Here is a 24,152-nt window from a genome sequence, read left to right on the forward strand (position 1 = left end):
CCTTTATTCCCAAAACACTGAGCTTAGCTTCTACTATCTCCCAGCCACTGAGGTGGGTGCTCAAGGATAAAATGATAAAATGCCTGTCCTCAGGGAGCCCCCATCCAGAGTGGGGCACGGGCTAGTCAATTAATAAATGATAAGAGCCTTGGAAGAGGGAAGCAGAGGATGGCTTGGCCCTTTGGGAGCGCAGAGCAGGAGGTCCAACCCAGCCATGAGCGGGGCTGATTCAGACACGCATCTCCGAGTTGGTGAGGTCCTGGAGGACTCGCAGGTGGTAGGCGAGTTGTGGTGGAGGGGTGAGATGGGGCCGTGTGAGCGTGTGCCCAGAGGGGTGCATGAGCAGGACTTGGGAGGGGAAATGCCAGCGTCTCTGAAAGACGAGTGCTGGGTCAGAGGGGGGCTTGGCTCTTGAAGACCTGGGAAGGGAGACAGAGCTCATCAGAAAGGGTCCTGTTGGTGATCCTAAGAAAGTTAGACTTTACATTGAAGGCAATGGGAAATCCTCTGGAGAGCCTTTGTAAGCAGGTAGGGTGGAGGGCAGTGGCTGAGGTGCTAAGAGCTGCATTCTAGAAGAACCATCCTCTTCTCTCTTTCTTTCCCAGTACTGTTTGGTCCAGGTTTGCCTCTTCCTTGGACTGCTCTTTGTCTGGCTTCTTTGACAGCTCTACTTCCATCACCTTCACTCAACGAGGAATTTTTATTGAGTCCCTACTGTATGCCAGGCCCTGTGCAAGTAACCAGGACTGCTTTTGATCCTCTTTGAAAAAAGCTTTGTCTTTCCTCTTCTTGTTTTGAGCAAGAAAGTTCACATTTTATTTTACATATATTTGCATGTATAGACACATACGGAGAGAATCTTAACCTTGCTCAGTTTACATAGTCACTTATTTTTAATATTTAAATAAACTTTTAAATTTTAGGATAGTTCTAGATTTACAGAAAAGTTGCAAAGATAGTACGTGGAGTTTCTGTGCACCCCACACCTAGTTTCCCTTATTATTAGCATCTTATATGATTATGGTACATTTGTCACAATTGACAAACCAATATTGATACATTATTATCAATTAAACGCCATACTTGATTCAGTTTTCATTAGGGAGGAGGATGTTTGTGCCTCGAGTGGGGGCTTTTCTGCCTCACTCGTCCCTTCTGATCTAGGGACATCTGTCAAGACCTAAATGTGCTTTGGCAGACCTGGAGCAGCAAGAATTAATGTCGGTGTATATGCAGTCCGTCACTGGAGAGAGAAACTTGATGATAATGATGAGATTTTAATAAAAGAGGTGGGGAATAAGAACAAAAGGTTGATGTGACCAGAAAACCCACCCTCATCCTCTTCTCAAAACGTTGATGGAGTACTTGATACCGCTGGGCTCTTCACTTAGGGCGTTCACGAAGGGAGAAGTTGAAAGAACACAAAAGCAGAAGTGGAGCAGTGAGAATTCCAAGAGTCCTCTCCAGCACCATTGCACTCTTGACCTTTGGCTTTGGTTCCCTCATCCATGAAATAAGGGGCCCTTCCAGCTGTAGAGTGCTCTGAGTTTTTCTGATGTCTTGGCCCATCATCTGGGGGACACTGACTTCAGGAAACACAAGAAGATGTTTCAACTGAGGGAAGGACCGAGGTTTTCAGATAACTGGTCTGCAACCTGTGACTGGCTCAAGAAGGGAATTCGCAGAGGACTGCAGGGACCTTGCCTTGTCCCTGTTTCTGGGTAGTCAGGGGTGCTATTGAAAGGAGATGGTCCCATTCATCATGATGAAATGAGTTTCAGTTTGGTTTATCTGGGCCACCATGTACAGTTGCACAGGTTGTCCACTGCTCAAGGGTAGTTGGCCATATGGCCAAGTGAGCCTGGAATCCAGCCCTACCTCCTCTTATCTAGCTCTGTGCCCTGATTTGGGGCTGCATCAGCCCACAGGAAGAGTGCTTTCAGCAAACATTTTCATCCAGAAGGCTGCCATTTTCTAATGGGTACTGAGGCATTGTATAGACTAGCACGTTAAGCTTTTGTTTGAAACAAGAAATGATAGCACAGATGGACAAGAACTTCTGCGGTGGGGATGCGCACAGTGGGGTAGGACTAAGTCAGGGCAAGTGGGTTACGGGGCTCAGGATTTAGCGAACCAGAGCAGGAGGACCAGGAGACCGACGATACCTGCTTCCTGCGGCCCATGTCACCTGTGTCCGCACTGATCAGAAAAGGCAGCTTGCTGTCCCCTCAGGAGCTCTACACCTCAGTTTAAAACCAGGACAGGCTCATATCAGATCTGGCCTTGTGTAGAGGAATCCTCTTGTGTATTTCTTCATCCGAATCCTTTGCTTGAGAAATGTTTCTTTTATAACACCCCTTCCGCTTTAGCCTTTTTTATATTTCATGTTGATTTTTTTTGGACAAACAACTGATTCCCAGCACCTGGTCTTGTCCTAGGTCTTGAGCCGTGTCCAGGGTTTCACGGTATGTCCACACGGGATTTCACTGCAGCCTTGATGGATTGAAGCCATCCGCGGCCCTACGAGTGCGCCGGTGCTCATTGACGCCACAGGAAAGGGTCGCAGCCAGTGCCTTGAGTGGTCCTCCCGGCCTACTGCGGGCAACAGCCCAGAGGTGAGTGAAGTCCATGACAATGAGAGCAGTAACAATAATCCTAGCTCTGCTAGTTGAGTGTTCGCTCTGTTAGGGACTGTTCTAAGGGTTCCGCAAGCATGATTTAATCCTTAAAGCCACCATGAGAGAAAGATACTGTTATTCTTCTCCCCATTTGAGAGCTGAGAAAACTGACGCTCAGAGCGGCTCATGCACCCCAGAGGGTGGTTTGTGCATCTGGGATGTGCGTGCTGTCTGGTAGGTTTGCTTGGTGGGAGCACTTGATGACCGATCGTCTCCATTTCGAAATAAAGATTTGAGTCAGCGTGGATGGCAAAGGGAAGAGCTGCCCAGAGCCCTGTGCCCTCACAGGGCAGGGCCGGGAGAGCAGACCTGGCCCCTGGTAGCCAGTTTCTGGGCTTGGGCAGAGGGCCGGATCCTCGGACCGCTTTCCACGTGGGCTAAACTTCTGGTTTGCGGTGACTGTCCTGACCTGGTGTCAATTCCATTTTCATTTTCATCTTTTACGGTTACTGGCTGTGTGGAAAAACCTGTGATAGCTCATTTGATTTTAATTAAGTAGCTCGTTTTTCTTGTTTGCCTGGCATGGGCACTGGACTGTTGGCAAGTATAACCCAAGTGTGCGCCATGCTTTATGTGATCCCAACTGCCTGGTCTACGATTGGCCAACATTCTGTGGCCTGAAGGCCAGGCCATGTGTGTCTGGCTTTTCTAGAAATGCTGACCACTCTGCACTACTCCAATAATGGTGGTCATTTTGACTTACTTTCTTAAACTTTATTTCTAAGCAAATGTTTCAAGAGAAAGCAAGAGGCTGCCTGGCGGCCAGATGAGGTCTTTGAGGTGACTATTACCCAGGTTTTTGGTGAGCCCACGAAGCCACGGGCCGTGTTCTCTGACGTCATGGGAATCCCTTCCCACGCCATGTGTCGGGCCTTGAATCACCTGAGGGACCAGTGGTTAGAGGGCAATTTAGGAGTGGCCGCCAAGCCTGTGAGTTCTGAAAGGCATTCCTTTGTAACAAGGTTTCCAAAGCCCATCTATTGTCATCCAGAGGTTATGCAAGAGAGGCAGACCAAGGGCCTTAGGGAAAAATAATAACAATAAAGTGTGTGTGTGTGTGTGTGTTTGTGTGTGAGAGAGAGAGAGAGAGAAAATGTCAGTCCCCACCACCCTGCCCCCAGTGTGGTTTCCTCCAGTTCAAGGAGAGTAAGGCAATATGAAGCACATTATATCCCATTCTAGACTATTCTTTTGGCCAGGAGTCAGCAAATATTTTCTGTAAAGTAAATATTTTAGGCTTTGCAGGCCAAGAGGCCAATTGAAGGCATTATGTAGGTACTTATAGAATAAGAGAAAAGCGCATTACACAATTATTTAATTGGTAACATTCAAAATATAATCATCAAATGCAGTTTTTTTGTAATATAGGTCTAATAATGAGAAGAATGGGATTCTTTGGTGGGGGGATGCTAACATTTTTGCCTCATTGGAGTTTACAGTTAGTGTTCTGTCTCATCAGATCGATGGCAAATGTTCATCTGTGAAAATCATTCTCTACTCCCTGGGCAGATTTGGCCCACATGCTGGAGTTTGCTGACTCCTGCTTGTGGCTAAACCTTCTAGGGCCTTCTCTGTGAGAGCTTAAAATCCAATTCACTTATCAGAGCAAATCAGGAAATTAAATTTTCCTGCCTCATGCTTCTGCTCGTCCATTCACTCACTCATTCGATGAACATTTATTGAGCTTATAACACGTGCCAGGTACTGGCCGAGGTGCAGGGACACCCAGGAGGGAGATGCCCACTCTGTACCCACAGCCTGGTGAGGGACCCATGCCCACCTCACCATGTGCTGTCCTGGAAATGTGTGGAACGAAGACGAAGTGGCGCAAATGTTATTTAACTACATCCATGAATTCTATGAGAAAAACTGAGTTTGTGCAATCCTAAATCAAGTACACATTTGTGGTAAAGTTGAAGCAAAGACACTAAAATTTTTCAAGGAAAAGGAAAAATTTCCCCATTTCTCCCTCATTTCCCCCCAGTCCTGCTCCCCAGAGCTCACTGCTCTTAACATTTTGCTGAGGATCCTTTTAGCCACCCCTCACCCGCCCTCACGTACACACAGATAAAGCCAAACTAACAAAAATGCACCAGATCGATCTGGCTCGGGTTATATTTAAATCGTTTTATAAATGACTTTTTCCTACCCCCACCCCATTTCAGTTTTGAAATTTTACAGCATAGTCAATAAATGATTTGGCAACAGTTAAGAAATCACAAGTTCCCTTCTTCCCACATAAGCTTTTGCAAACCACAGGCGAGGTTCTGCTGATGGTAAAGCGGCCAGTTTTAGGAAGTTGGTTAGTTTCTTTGTCCATGTGCGCCCATAGCACAGCGGGTACCACTCCGCAGCACTGCAGGTTCTAGAATGAGCAGTTAGAAAGGACGATCCCAGAAGAGTGGTAAGCCACTTCTATTCTTTTAACAAAGCTTTCCAAGAAAATAGAGGATTTCTGACCCCGAAATAGGGTTTGGTGGCAAATGGTGTGACCAAAGAAAGTGATGAATGTGCAAATCAATATAAAAAGGCGAAGTCTTGGGGCAACTCTAAATGTAGACAGAGTGGTCCAGTGTGCAGGAAATTTCAAAAATCAAATGCAGTGGTCTTATCGTTTTCAAGAGGAAAAGAAGCAAATTCCAAGTTAGGAATTGAACTGGGGTATGACTTTCTGGTCCTGCCAGAAACGGTATTCTCATCTAGAGTGAAAGGGCTGGGGGTAAAGCAGGTGGGGAGGTGTTTGTCCTTTGCTCTTTCCACAGAAAAGGACAACCTCTCTTGGCTCACTCCGGGTCGCTTGCTAGTGCCTGGGCAAAGCCCACACTTCATCTACTACCAGGAGCTGAATGTGCATTCATAATTGCTACTTTTCTTGTTCAGAGTTTTTAAGTGAAGATGTTACTATTTCCATAATCATATTCTATAGTGTTTAGACATAGCAGGTGGTCAGCTTTTGTTACTGTCAGGAACTGTCAGATTGAAAACCTTTACGATTTTTAAAAAATGGTATGTTTTCTAGAAAATTGAATGAGATTTAAGAGCCATTGCAAAGACTGATTTCAAGAGACTCTCATCCCACATTTACTGTAGTATCTTTTTTTCCACGCTCATTTAGTGCTTATTAAAGCTCTTGGAGTTATTTTTTTTACCAGTATTTAATGTATATATAAGTTCTTGAAGTTCATTTTTTGTATCCAGTGAATGCGCATTATAGATCTTGAAAGTAAATTAAGTCTACCCTGAAATTGTCTGATGCTTTACAAAATGACTGCAAGGGCTCATAAGGAATTAGGCCAGCAGGGCCAATGACATAGATGGAATTGCATTTGAACGTATCCAATTTTGACTTGATATTTGTAAACTGCTGTGATAGCCAATATAGTTGTATTATAAGAAAGTGGAAATAAGATAAAATAAAACTAAACTTGAGAAAATGGCCCCCCTCCCTGTCATTGGTGGGGGTGGAAGGCAAGGACCTAGCTGTCTCCTGGCCTCAGGGAGAGGTTCTTAGCCTTGACTGTATATTAGAATCACAGAGTGAGCTTTAAAAAATCCCACTGTCCAGGCTGAACCACAGAATAATGGAATTAGCATCTCTGGAGTGGGCTGGGGCATTCGTAGCTTTTCAACTTCCCACGTATCTCAATGGGCAGCTGAAGTTGAGGGCCACTGTCTTAGGGCAGCATCTGAACAGCTCTTTTGGTCCTTTCCTTAAGGAGCACAGACTTTCTTAGGGGGTGACAAGGCCTCCAGGAAGACCCAAAGCTTATTCATTAGTCCCTTAGCTTGATTCCAGAAAGCAAAATAAAAGTTCCACGTATGCCTTATCTGAAAAGCCGAGGCAGTGGATCACGGCGAGGGCACTTGATGAAGTCCATTCTTCATTCTGCTTGTCATTCTTTCATGTGATAGTCCTACAAACTGCACGGGGGTTGATGAGAGAGAAGGCAGTCCCGTGGAAACCCAGACTGACAGTATCGGGGTATGTCTCGCAGGGGAGGATGTCATGACCCAGGGTCAGTCTTGGAAACTCAGTTGGATATTATTTGTGTGTCTCAGCGTGACGTCACCTCTGGGGTCTACTGAGGGGGATGTCATTCCAGTGAAATCTCATTTGAGTTCAACTGAGTTACTAAATGGAGTTGAGGGATTTGTTATTTTTTAAAGTATTATCCCCAATTTAGAACTATTCAGGGCTATGCGGACACAGTACATTTAAATGCATAACCCATGGTTCTGGATCGGCATTAGCAATACAGGCTGTGTTGACTTTTCAGGTGGTTACGAAGAGCCACCAGCTGGTGAATATGTCTAGAATCAGTGGCTTTCCAGTTGTTCTGTGGAATTACAGAGCATCTGGAAGTGCTCTCTGTTAGACTGATCAGTGGAAAGGCAAGGTGGGTAATACCCCCAGCATTTAAGTCCAGAGGGTTCCAGGTATGGCTTTGGTGTTTCTGCTGAAAATTGAAACCAGATCACTGCCAACCAGCCACTTGGTACCAATTTGTTAACTACGTGGGTACCTCTAGGCTCAGTTTCCAGTCTGCCACCTACCATCTAAGTGACCTTGGGTAAATGAGCCTCTGAGCCTCAGCTTCCATGTCTGTAAAATGGGGGCCTATGATAGCACCCACCTCACTGATTTTTATGAAGCCCAGACAAGAAAATGCATGACTTGTGCTCCCAGTGTTTGCTTCATGATAAAGCACTCAACAAATGCGTGCTACCGTATTTCCTGGAATTCAAATAGCATAATTTTTCATATTTTTATGTGTATGAAATCAGGCTCCGTCTCTTCATCGATACGTGCATTTCATGTGGTAGTGGTTTCTTTTGTCTTCCAAACCTGTTAGTGAATCCATCAAACGTGGAATGGATCAAGTCAAGTATCTATTATTCACTGTAAATTTCATCTAAGGTGACAAATTCTGTCTGCCCAGCCATTTCTTTATTAATTTACTTTCATAATATCAATATATCAGTGGTCAACATAGTCAACTGCAAACACATCAGAACCCATGAAAAATGAGAAATATTTCCAGTTTGGCAAACATTTAGTTCTGGTGGAATCCTGCATCATGCTCAAACAGCTAAGTCATTCAGTTGGGCGGATTCATCACATTTTATAATCAATAGGTGCCCTTGATCCTTTCATGTCAGGGTGTCATCAGCAGGATCTATTCTGAGAAAGGGGTGCAACTGGGGAGATGGTCTGAGGCAAATCACCTCTTAACAAAGGGAGCTTTCAGAGAGGGAGGAGGGAGGGGGCATCTTTGCAACATCGCTGCTTGCAGCCTCGGGAAGGGGTGTGAAAAGATAAAAAGCTGTCTGTTCCAGGAAGGCAGCTTTAGGTGCCTCACAGACCACCTTCACCCTAGATTGTGTTATGGTAAAACCTGCAGGGTTTATTTTAGCCTTGCCTGGTGGGGTTCGCTGCCTTTGCACCCTGCACTTCCGGTCTCTGCCCTGCCTACAGCTCTCGCCCCATGGGCTGGGTTCTGAGCGTGGCTTCTGGGCTCACTCTGACCCCCAGGGTGCACTCAGCTAAGGCAGGCTTTATTGAGCTGTCCTCCAACTGCACTGGCCTTTCACAGTTATGTTTTTGGTGTCCACTGGGGCCCAAGGTGAAAAGGAAGATTTGGGTGGGGACTGAGATAGGTTGTTTTCGTTGTGCCGTTTGGTTCCCTCAGAGCCCGAAGGAGAGGATTGGCTTATCGTATACCATGGACCCAACCAAAGACCTGATTTGCCGTGGAAACCAGAAAAACGGTTGTGAAATTACTTCCTCAGTAGCGTGCAATGCTATACTCGGCAGGGTGCAGGAAGTGAAGCAAATTTCTTTTTTGCGTGTGATTCATATGCTTTCTTTAAAGAAATGGGTCTTGATTTTTTTTTCCTGGGTGTTCCAAGGCAACACCCAGCGAAAGATTGAGACCGTGTAGACTCAGTCATCCTCAGCAGGGTGTGCTATGCACTGAGCTCTCTGGCCTGACCAAAGGGCTTTTTCTGGCAGCTTGAACTTGTCTCAGCAGTGGGTTCCACCGGTCAGCTCTTATTCCCCTGCTCTCTGCTTTTCCTATCTGTTTCCTGGGGCTGCTGTTGCAGAGTACCACCAATCTGGTGACTCAAAACAACAGAAATTTATCCTCTCCCAATTCTGGAGACCAGAAGTCTGAAATCCAGGTGTTATCAACAAGGTGGGTTCCTTCTTGGAGGCTGAGAGGGAAAATCTGGGCCATGCCTTTCTCCCAGCTTCTGGGGGTGGCCGGCAAGCCTTGACGTTACTTGGCTTGTAACTGCGTCCTTCCCATCTCCGCCTCTATCTTCCCATGGTCTTCTTTCCGAAGTGTGTCTGTGTCCAAACTTCCCTCTTCTTATAAGGACATCAGTCGTTGAATTAGGGCCCATCCTAGTCTGGTATGACCTCATCTTAACTTGATTCCATCTGCAAACACCCTATTTCCAAATAAGATCACGTTCACGTGTAGAGGCTAAAACGTCAACATGTCATTTTGGGGGGACATGATTCAACCTGCAACACTCTCCTTTTCTGGTCCTCTTTCCTGCCACTTCCACTCAACCCTCGGCCTTCTCTTCAGCCTCTCCCAATCTAATATTTACCTTGCTTTTCAGTAAGTATCTCCTACTTATCTTGTCTAGTTTCTGGGGACCTGATCTGAGCCCCAAGATGCCATCATTGACAACCAGGGCCAACCTCACTTTGGGCACAGAAGACACAGGACCTTGGGCCCATGACGCTTCAAGCAAAGATTTTAATTTCTTTTAAAATCAGCAAAAGAATGAATATATTCCAGCCTGGATTATATTTGTCTTTATACCAACGTGGTCATAAAATATAATTTTTACTATTTTTTTTTTATGGAGGCCCATGAGGGCCAAAGTATCTCAGGCCCATGAAAGTCATAACTTGGTCCCATTGACAATCACGTTCTCTTTTCTGATTTAACATATGCCGAGGACAATTCAGGAATCGCTAATGTGCTTCCAGTGAAGGAGATTTAAATATCAATTCACAATCCCTTACCTGAAACCTGTAGGCCAGAATTGTGTCAAAGTTCAGAATTTGTATTTTAGCAAGAGAAGACGGTACGTACAGGATTTATTACAAAACACTTCTGATGGGCCAACGGCAGCCCTGATGATTACGCACAATGGTGACTTCTGCCGTGAAACCCCAGGGCTCCTGCTAAGTGGATAAATAAAGATCATACTAGCCTTAGGTCAGTTTGGATCAGGTTTTGCTGCCAAATAAGTTACGATAAAACCCGAAAATCTTCTGGTGCTCAGATTTTTAAGGATTTCAGAATTGCAGAGGGGGTATTGAGCATCTGTACAAGACAGGATCTGCATTAAGAAAATAAACCATCAACCACTGTCCTGGGTGCCAGAAGACCTGATTCTGTCAATTGCTGTGTCTGTGATTTTTCTTTTCTTTTTGCTTGTGTCCATCTTTCTTTGATGCTGGGTGAATTCCAGGTGACTGGCGCTGACGGTTATTTCATACTCAAGAGTGGGACACCAAACAGCTGATGAAAAGCTTCAGCTGCAAGGACTGGCCTTCCCAACGATAGGTCCCAGCCTAGGATGGGAGCTAGCTTCTGGTTAGCGTGTGCCAGTGTGATTGGAGATCTTTGTTGTGGTGCTGGGCCAGGGCTAGGGTGAGGAGAGTGAGGCACTGGCTTTGGTGGAGAATTTCTGGGAGAGAGGGTCCCCAAAAGCTCAGCAATCAACATACATAATATTTTAATGTTGTATTTTAAAAAAATCAAATAGGCAAACTCTGGTCCTCAGGCTGGTTGCCTATTTCGGTAAATCAAGTTTTCTTGGAACCAGAGCCGGGATGGGGTGAGGCAGGTGAAACACTGCTTTGCAAGTGCAGGGTCCGATTCTGTCGTTATTTAATACTGATATATAGTCCATCAGGGACTTTACTTTTTTAAAACTATATTCATCTTGATGACTACATTTTGGGGGGTCCACTTAAATTTTACACTCGTGGCCCTGCTGCTGTGCCTATCCATTTTCCCAATGAGATGCTCCAGTCTCCTGCCTGGGGTGCTGGAGTGGGGCGTTTATAAACCAGGTGGATGTCAGAGGCCCCAGAGCCGGAGGAGGGAAGAGGATGGGATTCTGCGCTCCAGATACACACTGTGCTTTAACCCTCCTGTTTGCTTTTTGACAGTTTGCCCCTGCCTTCACTTGTGCCTGAATTCCTGAACCGAAGGCTCTGGATTCAGCCTTTCGAGGTAGTAAGTCTCAGGGAGGGAATCAGGAGGGGTCTAACTTCTCATGCAGACTTTCAACCCATCCCCTGTGCAGCCCTGCCTGGCATACCGCTGCCCTGACTGTTGCCCGCCAGCTCCGGAGTCTTTCCGGGCTTGTATGCTGTGAATTGACCTCGCTCTGGTTGGCTTTAGCCTTCTCTGCTCTGCCGTGCCACCTACCACTCATCTACCTGCTTTCCATCTTCCTCAACTTCATACACATTCCTTGTCTGCTGTGGTCTCCTCTCATGCCCTTTCTCACCTTGTAGGCTCCTAGCCCTTTGCTCTCACTTTAATGGGCGCCTTCAGCTGTCAGCCTTAAGCAACAGAAATCTCTTTTCTTTCTTCCTCCCTTCCTCCCTTCCTCCCTTCCTCCCTTCCTCCCTTCCTCCCTTCCTCCCTTCCTCCCTTCCTCCCTTCCTCCCTCCCTCCCTCCCTCCCTTCCTCCCTTCCTCTCTTCCTCTCTCTCTGTCTCTCTCTCTTTTATTTGCATAGTTTTACTTTCTATCTTATTTGCATAATTGCCCCTTTTCCCTCTATTTACAGAGTTGCCATTTCTCTTTTTTCTCTTCCACATAGTTGCCATTTCTCTATTTTATTTGCAGAGTTGCCATTTTTCTTCTGCCAGGCTGGATGGTTTTTATTCATTGGTTACACCTTGATGGGGGTAAATTCTCTCCAGTATCCTTCTTAGTTCTCTGGAACCTGGTTCCCTTTGGTGTCCTTTTGGAGCCAAGACTTTTGGAAGCTAGAGGCATGGGTGTGGCCAAGAGGAGGAACTTGGCTGGGAAGGCGTGGCTCTTGCTTTCCAGGGCTTTGGGCTCTGCTCTCCCACCTCAGAGCCCGTTGAATGTTGAGCTAGGGTTCACTCTGTGGGTGATGAGCTTTTGCAGTTCGTTTTGCGTCTGTGAGGCCCTGAGGCGGGTGGAGAGGCTTGAACAATCAGGGTTTTCTCTCCCCGCCTCCCACTCTTCCCATCCATGTACTCCTCTTCAAACTGAACTTATTTGGAACTTGTCAACTCTTGTTCTTACCTCAGGACACATTTCCGGGAGGGTGGAGTTAGGAACCTCAAGCTTTTCACTCAGAAATCCTTTCTGCAACGTTCTGCTCATTTCCATGCTCCAAGCTTTATTTTAAGTTGCCTCAGGTTCTCTGGGAGGCCATATTCATCCTGAAGTGTCAGAAGGCTCTTCTTCTGGTCTCCAGCGCCTCCTAGAGGCTTTTCTCCTCTGTTGCTCAGTGTTGTGTGAGAGTCGCGTTTGGACTCTGTTTACCACGCTAAGGGAAGAGTCTGCCACCACCTGGCCATCTGTTCCCCAGGGGACTTTTTAAAAATTAATTTTAAAATTTTTTTATTAAGCTATAATTCAAAAGTATAATAGGAAGCTGACAAGCACTACCTCAGCCAGGTGATCAAGGTCCACATCAACAGCGAAAGTCGTGTACGTGCCCTAGGTGAGCTGTGACTCGAGTGGCACTTGACCTCTCAGGTTGTCCTCCCCCAAACCCATTACCCCAGTCTAATCATGACAGAGACATCAGACACATCCCAACTGAGGGACAGTCTACATGACCATCCCCTTTCCCATCCTTATTTTGCTCCCTAGTACTTTCCACCATCTAACATCTTGTAATGTAAGCTCCAAATGGGCAGGTATTTTCATCTGTTTTGTTCATTGCTATATTCCCAGCTTGAAAACAGTCCCCAAAATAAAGAACATGCTTAATAAATATTTTTGAATGAATGAATAAATGAATATAGAGCTACCTTTTCCTTTTTAATTGCTGCATAGTATTCCATTGTATGAATATAACATCCTGGTTTATTTAACCAGACCACTACTCGTAGGCATTTAGATTATTTCCAGTCTTTTGCTATTGCTAACAGCCCTGCATGGAACATCCTTGTATATAGGCATTTGTATATGTGAGGGTCTCTCTTACAATCTGCTTCTAGAATTGAAATTGCTGAGTCTATCTCTCCAATTTTGGCAGATATTACCATTCTCTCCATCTTAGAGGTGGCCCTAATTTAGACCCCTACAGGTAAGATATGGGAACACCTGTTCTCCACAGCCTCACCTACACAGTAGAATCAGTGAAAAATTGTATCTCAGTGTAATTTTTTGAGTGAAGTTGAGTATATTTTCCTATGTTTTTTTTTTTTTTTAAAGTGGCCAGCCGTGAGAACAGGTGTTCTAGGAAGTCTTCAAGTTGAGATTGAGGAGAAGGGTTTTGCTTTTTTTAAAATTATTTATTTATTTACTTCTGGCTGTGTTGGGTCTTCGTTTCTGTGCGAGGGCTTTCTCTAGCTGCGGCAAGTGGGGGCCACTCTTCATCGCGGTGTGCGGGCCTCTCACTATCGCGGCCTCTCGTTGCGGAGCACAGGCTCCAGACGCACAGGCTCAGCAGTTGTGGCTCACGGGCCAAGCTGCTCCGCGGCATGTGGGATCTTCCCAGACCAGGGCTCGAACCCGTGTCCCCTGCATTGGCAGGCGGACTCTCAACCACTGCGCCACCAGGGAAGCCCTATTTTCCTATGTTTAAGAGCCATTTGTGTTTCCTTTCTGTGAACTGTCTGTTAATATGTTTTTGTTCATTTTTTATTGAATAATTTGTCTTTTCAATTATGCTTAAAAAGTCTTTACATATCAAATATATCACCCCCTTATCTGTGATATGAACTGCAAATACTTTCTCCTCCTTTATTTCACTTTGGGCATTGTTTACTGTGCTTTTTGTGAGGCAGAATTTTCATCTGTGTGTGGTTTAACTGGTCAGTCTTTGCTTTTTTTTTTTTTTTTTTGACCTCTGCTCTATTATTTTTTCATGATTCTGGAGTAACTAGGCAATGCCGTTAGACAATAAAAATAGATTGCATAAAGGGTGATAAGAAGATCATCATTATTTGTAGATGGTTTAATTGCTTAGCCAAGAAAATCACATGGAGAGGCAACTATTCCAAATAATCAGAGGATTTAGTATAGCGATTTGGTATAAAATTAATATATAGAAATCTACAGTCTTAGTGTACACCCGTGAGAACCTGTTAGAAGGTAAGATAGGAGTGATCCATTCACAAAAGAAGAGTGACGAACAGGACTTGCCCTATCAGATGCTAGCATACCTAAAAACTGTAATTATTAAGACATGTGGTACCAGCATGTGAATGATGAAGAGATTGACAAAATTGAATAAGAGTCTAGAAATAGATCAAAATACATAGGAAAGCTAGCATATGATAAAGGGAGCAATCAGATCGGTGAGCAAAAGATTATTCAATAAATGATGGTAGGGCAACCAGGTCTCCATTTAGAAAAAATAATGTGGGTCCCCACCTCACATTTTATGCCAAAACAATTGCAGTGGGATAAGATATTTCAATAGAAGAAAATGAAATCATAGAAGTACTAGAAAAACAGATGCTAAAATTGTTGTTGTAGAACTGAAATGTGGAAGATCCTTTATGGCTTACACTGCCCTGGATGATCTCATTCACACTCATGGCTGTACTTGTCATGACTCCCAAATTCATCCCTGTACCAGAACTCTCCTCTGAGTCTAAGATGCACATATGTAACTGCCTACTGGATGTCTCCACTGGAAGATCACAAACTCAGCTCAAGGTCAGCATGTCAGATTTAATTAATACTATTCACTCCCCGCTTCCCCAGCCCCAAATGATCTTTTTCCCTCAGTGAATGGCACTCTCTCTCATTCATCCAGTTGCACAGACCAGAAACCTGGAAGTCACCACGAATTCTTCCCTCTCCCTCATAATCCAACCTCCCCATTATAATCTATTGCCATGTCTCTCAGTGTTACCTCCTAAGTATCTCTTGAATCCATTTCTCTTTATCTCCATTGCCACCAACTTGGTTCACGCTACCATCATCTTGCTCCTGAAGGTCTGTGCCCTCTTGCCAGTGATGACTGTAGAATAATGAGCATGGTACCACCTTCAAAGGCTTGCGTTGCTCCTCAGATCAAGATCAAAATCCACTCTCATCTTTTCTTAACATCCCTGACTTTCTTTCAGTCCCTTACATTCATGTGCTCGTTCAGACGAGGACTGAAAAATGTCTGTTGACCGTAGTGACATGGAGCTACTGAGGACCTCTGCAACATCTCTATTCGTCATCTCTCACGTGCCATTCCAATCCTCTTGGCCCTGCTTCTTATTCTGAGTCCTACTGTTGCAAGCAGTTCTCTGCAGGTTTCAGTCGCCTTTGAGGACTTGAAACCTGGTGTGCTTTGTCTCAGGCCCCCACCATGCCCCTCTTGACTCCTGTACAGGGCTCCTCTGAAGGCACAACACGGGAAAATCAAAGGAATACACGCAGGGCCTTTGCATATGCTGGGACATTCTTTTGACCTCTTTCTGTTTTATACATGCCAAATCAACCTTAAAATCACAGTTCAAGTTCCATTTCCTCGGGGAAACCTTTCCCAGCCTCCATGAAGAGGTCAAATCCTCCTCTTTTTAGGCTCTTCTAGTGTCACTTACTTCTTTGTGTCACCGTTGAAATCTCGTAATGTTGTGTTTCACTCACGTCTGTTTAACCCACTAGACTGTAGAGCTAACTAATAAGCTGTGCGTGTCATCAAATAGACCCCCCCCCCAAGGCCACCCACTAGCTAGGAGAGGACAAGGAAGAGTCAGGAAGTAACTTCCAAAATGTTCACACTTGGAAATCACATAGGCTTAGATCTGCTTAGGTGCTGAGCAAACATAATATTGCCTGGGTTACTTGCCAAAGTTTCTCGCATCCCCGAGCTTCGTTACCTCCTTGGCACACCTGTGTCTCCCAGTGGAGATGTTGAACTTTGAGACCTGGGGTGGCCTCTGCAAAAGCTGCATATTTTCAAGCTGTGAATCATCTTTTAACACACATTTTCTAGATGTATTAGTTTTCTTTTTTTTTTTTTAAGTGTTTTTTTAAAATTAATTAATTTATTTTTGGCTGCGTTGGGCCTTCGTTGCTGCGCGCAGGCTTTCTCTAGTTGCAGCGAGCTGGGGCTACTTTTTGTTGTGGTGCGTGGGCTTCTCATTGCGGTGGCTTCTCTTGTTGCAGAGCATGGGTGCTCCGGTGCTCTAGGTGCACAGGCTTCAGTAGTTGCGGCGCACAGGCTCAATTGCTCCGCAGTATGTGGGATCTTCCCGGACCAGGGATTGAAGCCACGTCCCCTGCATTGGCAGGCGGATTCTTAACCACTGCACCACCAGGGAAGTCCACCTAGATGTATTAGTCTTCTATTGCTGCGTAACAAATAACCCCCAAATTTAAACACTTCAAACAATACACATTTATTAGCTTAAATTTCTGTGGGTTAGAGTCTGGGTGGGCTTGCCTGGGTTCTCTGCTTTAGGTCTCATAAGGCTAAAATCAAGGTGTTGGCCAGCTGGACTCTTATCTCAAGGCTCTGGCTGAGGATCCGTTTCCAAACTCATTTGGGCTGTCAGTCAGCTTTAGTTCTTTGTGGTTGTAAGATCAGGGCCCCCATTTCCTTGCTAACTGTCGACAGGGAGCCACTGTCAGCTTCTACACGCTGCCTGCATTCCTTGTCAGGGGCCCACCCCCTCCATCTTCAAGTCTGCAGTGATGTGTCCAATTCTTCTCCTGCTTCCCATCTCTCTGACTCTTCCTTCTGCTACTAGCCAGAGAAAACTCTCTGCTTTTAAAGGCATATATGATTAGATTAGGGCCATCTAGATAATCTCCTTTTTGTCACATAATGTAACATGATTACAGGAGTCATACCAAGGGGCAAAAGTCATAGGGATCATCTTAAAATTCCGCCTAGCACACCAGGTAAAGCAGGGCTTTCTTTTAGTAAAAGTTAAACATTAAGCAGCGGCACCTTGATGGTGCTATAGTTGGAAATAACTACAAGAGACTGAAAATGCCTGGAAGTTTTGTTCCACTTTAATTTTCATCTCATAAGGAGCTGGCTTTTCCTTAGCTGTTACAAATGGCAATAATTATCGATCCTCAGAATACTCAACATCCATGTAAAAATCTTTTCTAATATAGGAAGGGTATGGCAGTGACTGTTAGTTCACTAACCCTAAATTCCAGGAGAATTTAAAAAGAAAGCACGTACTTGGTTTAACTCACAATAAGGACGTGAGTTGGGCTTCAGTGAAAAATAGTTTAGTAAAGATTGGTCTCCACACCCGGTCAAATAAGATTTTGAGAGTTTTTTTTGACTATAACCCTTGATCATACCAATAACATTAATCTGTTCATTGCTTCGTATAATTACCAAAATAATATACTCAGCCCCCCGAAAGAGTTGCAGAAAGTGAGGCACTCTACTAAATGTTACAATGGATGCATAAAAATATAAAACGTCATGTCTTCCCCACAGAAGTTTACAAAAGCAAAAGAATGGCTATTCGTGCCAGTGTTTGTATGATAAGGGACATATAAATAGTAGCCTCCTTAGAAAACATTTTTTGAGTGCTGTCTACATTTGAGGAACTGTTCTGGCATAAAGATTTCAAAATGAGATTGTGTAGCATGACGGTTAGTGATTAAAAATGCCATGTTGGAATCAGATGGACTCGTCTCCCCTCTACAGTGTGTTATCCTTCTGAAAGTTAGTTAAGGCTCTGAGTTTGTTTCTTCACTTACAAAATATGGATAATAATAGAACCTATCTCATTTGTTGCTGGGAACATAAACATGGGTGAGAAAATGTTTATGTTTGGCGTAAAACATGACACTTTGTTTGCTATTATTATCGACAGAAAATGTCCACTTTCATGCTAGGACATAAGAGAATTTGATACATCCCATCATAGAGGTATAGAAAAATTGTGGGAAATACCAATAAAATATATGCTGTGTAGGTAAAAGGTAAGAGTCATCTCTGGATCTGGACTCTCCTTGGGACTGGCCAGAGTTTCATCGAGTTATGCTAATAGGTCGAAGCGACAGATATATAGCTTGCTGTGCTATAGATCTGGCGTGAACCATAGGCAGGGTCCAGCATCAGGCCCGTTATGGTGGTGAGGCATCTTGATGAGTGCTTCTGCAAAAGCTTTTCAGGTTTTCTTGTCATCACATCTCAGATAGCTTCATCTTTCGCTTCTTTGAGCACCACGAAGGTGAACATGGTCAAAAACTAAAATCGTTTGGAACCTAATTTAATGCAGTGTATTTAACGGTTAAGAGAACTCCCACTTCGAAACTCAGGCCAAGTATGGTTGAAGCACTGTGAATTTCATCATGAAATGCCCGGCAAATATTGCCACTCTCATATTGTGACTCCACTTTGATTTTCCTTAGGAAAACATGACTCTTCACTTTCTGCTTCTGACCTGCCTTTTCCTGCTAATCTCTGATTCCTGTGAGTTCTTCGCTGAAGCAAATTATTCTAGAAGCTATCCTTGCGATGAGACAAAACAAAATGGCTCTGTTATTGCAGAATGTAACAATCGTCAATTACACGAGGTACCCCAAACAGTGGACAAAAGTGTGACAGAACTAGACCTGTCTGATAATTTCATCAGACGCATAACAAATGAATCATTTCAAGGGCTGCAAAATCTGACTAAGATCAATCTAAACCATAACGTCAAGCTACAGCCCCAGAATGAAAATCCTGCTGTAAAGAACGGTATGACTATTAAAGACGGGGCATTTCTCAACCTAAAAAAGCTAAGGGAGTTACTGCTTGAAGACAACCAGTTACAAGAAATACCGGCTGGTTTGCCAAAATCTTTGAAAGAACTTAGTCTAATTCAAAATAGAATAACTGTGTTAATGAAAAAGAACACTTCTGGACTTAGGAATCTGGAAAGTCTCTATTTGGGCTGGAACTGTTATTTTGCTTGTAATGAAACCTTTGCCATAGAAGATGGAACATTTGAAAACCTTACCAAGTTGAAGGTGCTGTCATTATCTTTTAATCCCCTTTTCCACGTGCCACCCAAACTGCCAAGCTCCCTCACAGAGCTCTATCTTAGCAACACCAAGATCAGAAACATCAGTCAAGAAGACTTCAGGGGACTGAGAAATTTAAAAGTACTAGATTTAAGTGGGAACTGCCCAAGATGTTTTAACGCGCCATTTCCCTGCAAACCTTGCGACGGAGGTGCTTCAATTCAGATACATCCTCTTGCTTTTCAAACCCTGACCCAACTTCGCTACCTAAACCTCTCTAGCACTTCGCTCCGGAAGGTTCCTGCAACCTGGTTTGACAACATGCGTCATCTGAAGGTGCTGCATCTCGAATTCAACTATTTAATGGACGAAATAGCCTCTGGGGAATTTTTGGCAAAACTGCCCTCCTTAGAAATACTTGACTTATCTTACAACTACGAGCTGAAAAAATATCCACAGTACATTAATATTTCTCAAAAATTTTCTAAGCTTACATCTCTCCAGATATTGCATTTAAGAGGTTATGTGTTCCAGGAACTTAGAAACGAAGATTTCCAGCCCCTGAGGAACCTCTCAAATTTAATGGCTATCAACTTGGGCGTTAATTTTATTAAGCAAATTGATTTTACCGTTTTCCAGTCGTTCTCCAACCTGAAAATCATTTACTTGTCCGAAAACAGAATATCACCCTTGGTCAGTGATACCGAGCAACATGACGCAAATGGCCCCTCTTTCCAAAGGCATATCCTTAAGCCACGCTCAGCAGATACTGAGTTTGACCCACATTCGAATTTTTATCATAACACCAACCCTTTGATAAAGCCACAATGTTCCAGTTACGGCAAAGCCTTAGATTTAAGCTTGAACAGTATTTTCTTTATTGGGATAAAGCAATTTGAAGGTTTTAGGAACATTTCCTGTTTAAATCTGTCTTCAAATGGCAACGGTCAAGCGTTAAATGGAACTGAATTTTCACTTTTGCGTGGTATCAAGTATTTGGATTTGACAAACAATAGACTAGACTTTGATGACGATGCCGCTTTCAGCGAATTGCCATTGTTAGAAGTTCTAGATCTGAGCCACAATGCGCACTACTTCCGAATAGCAGGGGTAACACACCGTCTAGGATTTATTCAAAATTTAACTCAGCTGAAAGTTTTAAACTTGAGCTACAATAGTATTTTTACTTTAACAGAACCATACCTGAAAAGCATGTCCCTGGAAGAATTAGTTTTCAGTGGAAACCGCCTTGACCTTTTGTGGAATGCTCAAGATGTCAGGTACTGGCAAATTTTTAAATATCTCAGCAATCTGACACGGCTTCATTTAGCCTCTAATAACCTTCAGCATATCCCCAATGAAGCCTTCCTTAACTTGCCCCGGAGTCTCACTGAACTATATATAAATGATAATAGGTTAAATTTCTTTAACTGGTCATTACTACAGCAGTTTCCTCATCTCTGCTTGCTTGACTTAAGTGGAAACGAGCTGTCCTTTTTAACTGATAGCCTATCGAAATTCACATCTTCTCTTGAGACACTGCTACTGGGTCAAAACAAGATTTCCCACCTGCCGTCCGGCTTTCTTTCCGAAGCCAGCAGTCTGACACACCTCGATTTAAGTGCCAACCAGCTCAAGACGATCAACAAATCCACGTTTGCAACTAAGACCGCCACCAAGTTAGCCATTTTGGAACTAGGTAGAAACCCTTTTGACTGTACCTGTGACATTGGAGATTTTCGAGAATGGATGGATGAAAATCTGAACGTCACAATTCCCAGATTGACAGATGTCATTTGCGCCAGTCCTGGGGATCAACAAGGCAAGAGCATTGTGAGTCTAGAGCTCACAACTTGTGTTTCAGATACCATTGCGGCAGTATTCTGTTTCTTCACCTTTTTTGTCACCATCTCAGTTATGCTGGCTGCCCTGGCTCATCATTGGTTTTATTGGGATGCTTGGTTTCTCTATCATGTGTGCTTAGCTAAGGTAAAAGGCTACAGGTCTCTTTCCACATCCCAGACTTTCTACGATGCTTACGTTTCTTATGACACCAAAGATGCCTCTGTCACAGACTGGGTGATTAATGAGCTGCGCTTCCACCTGGAAGAGAGTGAGGACAAAAATGTGCTCCTCTGTTTAGAGGAAAGGGATTGGGACCCGGGACTCGCCATCATCGACAACCTCATGCAGAGCATCAACCAAAGCAAGAAAACAATATTTGTTCTAACCAAAAAGTATGCCAAAAACTGGAACTTTAAAACAGCATTCTACTTGGCCTTGCAGAGGCTAATAGATGAGAATATGGATGTGATTGTCTTTATTCTGCTGGAGCCAGTGTTGCAGCACTCGCAGTATTTGAGGCTGCGGCAGAGGATCTGCAAGAGCTCCATCCTTCAGTGGCCTGACAACCCCAAGGCGGAAGGCTTGTTTTGGCAGAGTCTGAAAAATGTCGTCTTAACTGCGAATGATTCACGGTATAACAATTTGTATGTCAATTCCATTAAGCAGTACTAACTGTTGTTAAGTCGGGGTTCACCAACATACTAAGAATGCACAGCAATGACCCTTCTGTCTTAGCTATCACTTGGTGTGTAACAAATTACCCCCAAACTTAATGGCTTAAAATGATACAATTTGTTATCTCATAGTCTCTGTGGATCAGGAGTCCAGGCGTGGCTTATCGCTGGATCCTCTGCTCAGAGCCTCTCAAAGGCTGTGATCTCCGGGTCAGCCAGGGCCACAGGCATCTGCTAGGGCTAGCATCCACTGCTGAGCTCACACTCATGTGGTGGTTTTCAGGGTTGAGTTCTTCCTGGGCTGTTGGCCCAAGGCTGCCCTCAGTTCCCAGCCACGTGGACCCCTTGCTGTGGCAGCTTGCTTCATCAAAGCCAACAAGAGAGAGAGATTGCTGACACAGTGGAAGTCGCCATCTTTGTAGTCTAATCAGGGAAGTGATAACCCATCACTTTGGCCATATTCTGCTTGTTAGAATTAAATCACTGGCCCTGCCAGCTCCATGGGAGTGATCACCTCAGTCCTGGAAAAGTAGTCCATGACCGAGACGGGCGGTTGTGATAGCCTCACTCAGCCTGCCATCTTGGTCATAAATGGTGAATACCAGGAGAGGGGACCATTGTGGCCATCTTAGCAGTTGGCCTACTATACCTTCATTTCAATATCTCAGAACTTTTGCAACTATGATACTTCTGATGTTAAGTTGCTATGTAGATTTATCATATATCCATGGCTATGTGGTTATATTATGCTGTGTTTGCATTAGTCCTTCTTTTACAATTACTTTTATAAATACTGGCTATAATATTTCACTTCTAAGGTTTAGATGCCATTTAAAGGCTAAGATGGATGGTATTTAAAGTGTTTTGCTTTTGTGTTTTTTTTGTTTTTTTTTTTTTACTTCTTAACCATTTTTTAAAAGTGTGCAGCTAAATTAGAAGCATTTGGAGTATCTGTCAATTGCCATTGCTGTAAATCATGAAATTAATGATTAAAATGCTTCATTTCACATCATGAGCATATAATAAATACACAGTAGGGAAACAGATCTATAATATAAAATAAGTTACCTAAATGTCCATCGACAGATGAATGGATAAAGAAGATGTGGTACATATATACAATGGAATACTACTCAGCCATAAAAAAGAACAAAATAACGCCATTTGCAGCAACATGTACGCACCTGGAGATTATCATACTAAGTGAAGTAAGTCAGAAAGAGAAAGATAAATACCATATGATATCACTTATATGTGGAATCTAAAATATGACACAAAGGAACCTATCTACGAAGCAGAGACAGACTCATGGACAGAGAACAGACTTGGTTGCCAAGGGGGAAGGGGGTGAATTGGGAGTTTGGGGTTAGTAGATGCAAACTATTACATAGAGAATAGATGGACCACAAGGTCCCACTGTAGAGCACAGAGAACTATATTCAGTGTCCTGGGATAAACCATAATGGAAAAGAATATTAAAAAAGAATGTATATATAACTCACTTTGCTGTACAGCAGAAATTAACACAACATTGCAAATCAACTATAATTTAAAAAATAAATAAAAGCCCAGGGGATTAAAAAATAAAATAAAATACCATCAACACTGGGTTTTTGGAGAATACTTAGGAAGAAAAAGCTTTGGTAGAAGTCAAAGGGGGAACAGTTTTCATAAAATTTGTACATTAAGATAATTATTAACAGAGAAATTAATTCTATCTTTAGTTCCTACGCAGAAGACGTAATGTCAGAATGCCTACCTGTCGGTACCCTTTATGCAGTTCTGCCAAATGTAACAATGTTGGCATTCCCTACCACCTCTGCTACCCCTTGGTTTTTCTGCATCTGTCCATAGCATCTTCTATCCAGTGTAGTATGAATCTTGAAGAGGTACCTTATGAACTTGACCTGAAAATAACTGGAAATTATTCGAGCGTAAGAAAGTAAAGTCCCTTTAGAATGAAAAGAAGAAAAATCTCCAGTGCACCATACTTCCTTAAGTACAGTCTCTTAATTAATCTTGCAGCATGAGTTATCTTTAAATATGAGTTTCTAAGGAACTGAACGAAATGATGTGTCTTAGTGTAACATGGACAAAGTGGAAATCAGTCAAGGACAATTTTAGCTTTGTCACGTTGAACCCTGTTCTGTGACCATGATGTTAATAGAAAGGTATTTATGCTTGCATTTGTTGAGGCGTGAAGACAAATATCTGAAAGCAGGACCATTCATGGTGGGGTGCAGTTACAGCTCGTTCCTATGGATGCCACATTAACTTGTTGTCTGGTAGAAGCTCATTCCTGTGTTCTCTGATTGTTTTGGTAAAATAAAAATGTACATTTTTTCAGTGGTAGTGATTACAGGTCTATGTTAAGCTCACATACTTTGGCAGTGTCCTGTTGACAGAATGACAAGTTAATGAAAGTCACAAACAATTTTACCTTTTCCTTAGCAAATATCTTCATAAAGTGAAGGTAGTGAAATCAATGGTTAATAAAAACATTTGTTCTTGAAACTCACTCATTCCTCATTTAAGATACCATTATGGAAAAATCAGAACTGTAATTTTGTTGGTTGGTTGGTTTGTTTTGTTATGTTTTTGTGGGAGAAGGAAGGATTATTACTTGCAGCAAGTAAGGAGAACACCGGGGATCTTTGCCGAAGCGGTGTCTCCCAGACCTCTGATTTGTTAAAGAGAAAGCATTGTTTTGTTTTCTGTTATTTTAAAATGAATATATGATAATACCCATATACAAGCTTTTAAAAATTCAAATTT

At 43.4% G+C, this 24,152-nt stretch overlaps 1 protein-coding gene across 1 annotated transcript; it reads left to right on the forward strand.

Annotated features, from left to right (window-relative positions):
* Positions 1-5,003: 5,003 nt before the first annotated feature.
* TLR8 (toll like receptor 8) lies at positions 5,004-21,920 on the forward strand. Its single transcript, XM_007180333.2, has 2 exons — positions 5,004-5,082; positions 18,262-21,920. Exon 2 carries the CDS (start codon positions 18,268-18,270, stop codon positions 21,373-21,375), a length of 3,108 nt encoding a protein of 1,035 aa, XP_007180395.2. The 5' UTR covers positions 5,004-5,082; positions 18,262-18,267; the 3' UTR covers positions 21,376-21,920.
* The last annotated feature ends 2,232 nt before the right edge of the window (positions 21,921-24,152 follow it).

The sequence above is a fragment of the Balaenoptera acutorostrata genome, chromosome X (assembly GCF_949987535.1).
Source record: "Balaenoptera acutorostrata chromosome X, mBalAcu1.1, whole genome shotgun sequence".
NCBI classification, from domain to species: Eukaryota; Metazoa; Chordata; class Mammalia; order Artiodactyla; family Balaenopteridae; genus Balaenoptera; species Balaenoptera acutorostrata.